The sequence below is a fragment of the Hydra vulgaris genome, chromosome 02 (genome assembly GCF_038396675.1).
Source record: "Hydra vulgaris chromosome 02, alternate assembly HydraT2T_AEP".
In the NCBI taxonomy this organism is placed as follows: domain Eukaryota; kingdom Metazoa; phylum Cnidaria; class Hydrozoa; order Anthoathecata; family Hydridae; genus Hydra; species Hydra vulgaris.
Genome location: NC_088921.1, coordinates 56,603,755 through 56,609,973, shown reverse-complemented (window position 1 = coordinate 56,609,973; position 6,219 = coordinate 56,603,755). Strand labels below are relative to the sequence as shown.

Here is a 6,219-nt window from a genome sequence, read left to right as displayed (position 1 = left end):
ATAAACGGTTTGTGCAAAATCAAAATTGAAAGAAAATCTTTTTCACTTTTCTATAATAAAAGCATTTATTTTTCAAATTTTGTGTAATATGCATTGCATATTACATAATAATACACTTGCATTGCAAGAAAAACTAATATAAATTACTATACTAATTTATTTGCTATTTATCATTTTAAGACCTGAAGTATGAAAGGGCATCCATTAAACTTTTGGACCTGGCTTCACAAAAGATCTGGGCGAGCCTGCTTATAACCAACCATTAACCATAGTCAGATTTTACTATCATTTATTTTTGAATTTATATAGATCATTTTCAGCCAGATTTTACGTATAGCTCATTTGATCAGTATGCTTCCTATTACAGGTATTTATTATACAAATTTAACATATAAACGATATAAACAACTCCATAATTTGTATAAATAAACAAAAATTGTTTTACAAAACTTTAAAAAATTTACTTATGTTCATCTAAAGTTATATTAAGTAAAAGTCCTTTTAATTCCAACTGTTTTGCCGTATAATGTTGGTTGTGTAAATTCACCAGACTTATCCATAAGAAAACGAAACCTTCTTCCTTTTATCTTTAGAGGAATTTGTGAAACAATAGCTAAAAAAATAATTTTAATATTTTCTTAATTTTTATAAATGCAAAAAACCTTATTATTATATTATAATTCGAAATATAATTTCAATAAGAATAATTAAAATTATTAATAAGACTCAATTTATATTACCTAAGGAAAATCAATTTAAGCAACTCTGTTTATTTTTAGGCGTTTAACAAAACAAAGAAAAGTTGCATCATCTTTATTCCTACGTGTTTAATAAAACAAAAAAAAGCCTTGAAGAAGCATCACCTTGGTGCAGTTGTAAATAACTAATTGAGATTTATTAAACGTAGAGGGGGAAAAATAAGTTTTTCTTTTCTCCCATAAAATTCAAAACTTGTAATATGCTATTTAGAAGATCACCAAGAGGAAGGGGCAATTGAAGTAGTATGCCCCGGCCATCACAGTCTATGGGGCATCACATATACCTTAAAAAAAAATAATTATAATGATAAAAAATTTCACTGATAACATATTTAAAGCTTAAGCAATTTTTGTATATTAATTTCGTTCTCCTATTAAACTTTGTATACATTTAAAATGGGATAATCATTACTTTACAAGGTTTTCATTTTCCATTTGAATGCACGCGTCTTTATTGACTTTTTGTTTGCATAATAAAGTTAAGAGCGTTGAAAAGTTTTTCTTATATAACGGTATGTAAAAGTTCTTTTGGAGATAAAACAAAGCGATGGAAAGTAATTTTATAATGCATTCTTGACGTCACACTTTTTCTAGCTTCAAGAAAATTTAGCATTATTTATAATTTAAAAATCAAAATTATAAGGAATAATTGGATATAAATATATGGATTACCATTTTGATATTTTTTTTGTATGGAATTAGGATCCAATCAAAAGTTGTTCAAAAATGGGAATGGAAACTTCTTAGAGCGCTTAAATTAATTACTCGCCACAACAAAACGTTACAAGATCATATGTATCTTATTGCTAAGCACCAAGAAGAAGAAAAACGCATGCAAGCTCATTACTTATCCTGGAAATCACAAAATGAATTTATCTGGGAGTGCTGCAAATTAGTGGCTTGAGAAGATATTCGAAAAATCAATAAATCAATACATTTCACCATCATCCCACAGCGGTCAAATTACTTTTATTTTTCGCTTTTTGCCTTTTAGTTATAATCGGCGTTGTGGGAGGTCAAAGGTCCTTAAGTTAGAATAGCTTGAAAGGAATAAGGGATCTGATATAAAAATGTTGATACTGGATGTCCTAGAAGAGCTCATCCAATATCAACTTTTTTATATCAGATCCCTTGATCTGATATAAAAAATATGAACTCAGCATCAATAATTGTCGTGGCCAAGGCTACTACAATGGCACTAATATGGCAGATATTAACAATGGAGCTCAAGCTTTGATTAGGCAGAATAGTCCAAAAGCAATTTTCAATCCTTGCTCAGCTCACAGTTTGAACTTATGTGCAGCACACGCTCTTGAATCATTGGCTCCTGCAAAATCTTATTTATAGAAATATTTAAAAACTGTCAATTTGTTCAGCTGTAGCCCAAATTGTTGGAAAATTCTTCAGGAGGAGACAGCCCAATCATTACATAAACTTTTTGTTACAAAATGGAGCTCGAGGATTAAAGTAGTCAGGCCACTAGAAAAAAAACCAAGAGAGATCTTAAATCATTACATTGTCTAAAAGAGTAAGACCTATCCGGCGAAAGTAGTAATGAATTGCATTATCTAATTAAATGGATGAGTACTTTTGAATTTTTTGTTTTCACTACTTTTTAGTTTAAATTTTTGATAGCAGTTAACAACATGAATCTTCTGCTTCAACTCACTCTCGATGATGAATTAAAGATTCTAAATGACCTTTTGATGGACCTGGATCGAATCCATTTGTCTTGGGACCTGTTTTTGATAGAGGCAAAAGAAGTTGCAAAGAACTTGAAATTTGATGAAATCGTATTTTGCTGTGAAGGGAACGTGAAAAAAGGTCTTCCCTGATGAAACTGATAGTTACAGCCATAAAGAAGCATCAAAAAACTTTGAGTGTAATGACTTCAATGTTGCTCTCGATAATCTGATTAATCAAATGAGATCAAGATTTAAAGTAATAGAGAATGTAAAAAGTTTTCTTTGATTTGGTGTTCAAATAAATCTCAAACATATGAAAAACTAGGTTTAAAAGCTTAAAATTAGGCTTATGTAAAAGCTTAAAATTAGACTTATGTAAAAACAAATTTTCTGATGAAGTTTGGCATTTTTTTTTCGTAAGAAGAAATATTCTAGCCAAGGAAAAGCCTGTCTAACTTCTAAATAAAGTTTATGCAAAGGTGCTGCATTCAATATTTCCACAAGTGTGCTTTTTCACTTTCTAACATTGTCCGTTTCATCTGAAGGTGAAAGATCTTTCAACAAGTTAGCTACCATCAAATATTATCTTTGTTTCACAATGGCCCAGGAGCGAATGTGCTACTTGATGATCCTTTCAATTAAATCAGATTTAGCTAATCACATTTATCAAAAAGAAGTTATTTTAAATTTTGCTGCCAAGAAAGATATGTTCGTCTATTGAAACTTGATTTTACCATAGATTGTTTTTACAAACCAAAATTAAATAAATGTGATTTTAGGTTTTCTATAAAAAAAAGCAAAAAATTACTATACTAATTTATTTGCTATTTATCATTTTAAGACCTGAAGTATGATAGGGCATCCATTAAACTTTTGGACCAGGCTTCACAAAAGCTCTGGGCGAGCCTGCATATAACCATTGACCATAACCGGCATGTCAGTTTTTGTGATCATCTATTTTTGAATTTATATAGATCAATTTTCAGTCAGATTTTATGTCATTTGATCAGTAATTTAACAAATATGTAAAACTGTATTTATTAGTTGTGAAACTAATTAAACATGATTTAATGATCCACAGCCGTGTTCAAATTTCTCCGCTAAGCTTAACAGTAGTGAAGGGGTGGCGAACGAGGCCACAGCCATGGGCGGCAAATTAGCAAGGCGGCAAATTTCAAAATTTAATAAACATTTTTTAATATATGAAATGTTTTAAAGACGCCTCAAAACCAAAATAATTTTAATTTGCGTTTCAAAATCTTTGGACACGCCTCATAATATTTTTCGCACCTTCATGCAAATTAAAATAATTTCCAATGTGAAATTAAAACTTTAATTAAAAAAAAATTAAATAGTTAAAACAAAGTCTGAAAGGCAGTGGAATATATATTAACGTAGATTTCGCTAAAGAAACTATGGAAGAGAGAAAGAAACTATGGGAAGAAGTGAAAAAACTGCGCAATCAAGGTAAATACGCAACTAAATAATACTAAATTAATTGTCGCAAATTTAAAAAATAACTTAATTTATTTTTTAAGCGTAAGAATTAACTACTCTTACAAATGGCTAAACAAAATATAGATTTTGGAACGCAACACTTTAATGTTTTCAAAACTACAAATAATGTTTTACTTAATGACTTTTACGACCCAGATTTGCAATTTTTTAATGAAAATAATTTTAACTCGCAGTTTTTTGACTTGAGAACTTTTAAAAAAGAAATCGAAGCAAAATAATTGCATTTGTATTTATTGATTACACCTATACCCCGTTCACATTGGAGATAAAACACGTTTTATTTTAAATGTGTTTTGTGTTTATAATGTTATAAACTCTGCAAAACAGTAATAAAACAACATGGCGAGGTTGTTTTATATTAACACATGCTTTTTATATTGACAAAGCAACCTTGCAGTATTGTTTTATTGTTGTTTTATACAGCTTTTTGCAATAACAATTTAATACGCTTTTAAGATAAAACGTGTTTTATCGTCAGTATGAACGGGGTACTAGTCGCACACAGAAACTTTCATTCTTTCTTTGTCAAAAAAAGTAAAATATTTTGAAATAAAAGTTTTAAAATCTATTGTCACCATCAAAAAAAAGAGTAAAGCCATCTGATTCAGCTTTCAAAAAGTTAAAAAAGCAACGACTTGAAAGTGACAAAAAATTACAAAAGGTGTTTGCAAAATGGATTAAAAAAAGCGAAGATCAAACAGAACAACCAGGTAAAAATATTTTTATTAACGGATTTTCCGTCAATAAAAATATTTTTACCTGGTTGTTCTGTTTGATCTTCGCTTTTTTTAATCCATTTTGCAAACACCTTTTGTAATTTTTTGTCACTTTCAAGTCGTTGCTTTTTTAACTTTTTGAAAGCTGAATCAGATGGCTTTATTCTTTTTTTTGATGGTGAAAGTCAAAATCACAAATAAATTTAATTAAAAAACTTAGCAAACTAAGCCATGTCATTTGCAATATTACAATGGAAAAAATGTTGATATAGTTTATTTTTATTTTTACAGCGCAAAAAAGTCCAAATTTTTTTCGATGTGATGATGAACAGTTACTGCAAATTAATGAAGTCAACCAAAATGCAGTTACAACAAATCTGTTAGAATTCAAGTTTGATGATCCACCAACTTGGCCCAAAATTAATGACAGTCTAAGATATTCTTTGGTTGAACATCGTGCTAAACAAGACAAGAAAGAAGTCTATCCTACCACATCAACATCATCAGAAAACAGACATTTCAGTTCTAGTTGGTTTGAAAAAAATCTTCCTAATGGGGAAAAAGTTAATCGTCAATGGTTGTTATACAGTGCATCAAAAAATTCTTTGTTTTGCTTTCCATGTATCCTTTTTTCAAACACAAAGACTAGCAAGTTTGCAGATACATTAAAATGTTTTTCAGAAATGAAACAACTAAACCCTCGAATCCCTGAACACGAGAATAGCTGTGAACATAGAAAGTGTTTCACTTCATGGAAAGAAATGGAAAAAAATCTGAGAGAGGGAAGATCTTTAGACAAGGACATTCAAAATGCCATCTAAACTGAAAAAGAAAAGTGGCGAAATATTCTAAAAGTTGTTATAGATTCAATTATGTTCTGCGCTAAGAACAATTTGGCTTTTCGAGGCAGTTCCAATATTATTGGTGAGCCAAACAGTGGAATCTTTCTCAACACAACTGAACTAATAGCACGCTATCATCATCCTTTAGCAGAACACATAACGAATGTTAAACTTATGCAGAAATCTGTTAGTTATTTTTTCCCACAAATTCAGAATGAACTAATTGAACTTCTTGGCAGAAAGGTGAAAAGCGAGAATTAAAAAAGCCAAATATTATTCAATTTTATTTGATTGCACTCCTGATCTCTCTCACAAAGAACAAATGTCAGAAATAATCCGATATGTTTGTGTCACTGATGGAGAATGTTCTATTGAAGAGAGTTTTCTGGATTTCATTGTCTCATCAAAAAACCGGAGTTGGTCTGGCTTCAGAAATATTATTCAGCTTAAATAAAGATAAATTAAACATCGAAGATTGCCGAGGTCAGGGTTATGACAATGGAGCCAACATGTCTGGAAAATATTCTGGTGTTCAAGCCCAAATAACTGCAAAAAATGATTTTGCACGGTATGTGTCTTCCGCAGCTCACACTCTAAATCTTGTCGGAGACCATTCAGCAGAAGTTATTTACGCTGGTCTGCCAAAAAGGAGGCTATCCATTCACTAAATAATCAAATCACAAATGTTTGCAATGTTTTA

The 6,219-nt window shown here is 30.2% G+C and overlaps 1 protein-coding gene across 1 annotated transcript; it reads left to right on the top strand.

Moving 5' to 3' along the window:
- Positions 1-3,858: 3,858 nt before the first annotated feature.
- Positions 3,859-5,498, top strand: LOC136076166 (zinc finger MYM-type protein 5-like). The gene is made up of 2 exons (XM_065789640.1): positions 3,859-3,910; positions 4,969-5,498. The coding sequence occupies exons 1-2, from the start codon at positions 3,859-3,861 to the stop codon at positions 5,496-5,498; spliced, it is 582 nt and encodes a 193-aa protein (XP_065645712.1).
- The last annotated feature ends 721 nt before the right edge of the window (positions 5,499-6,219 follow it).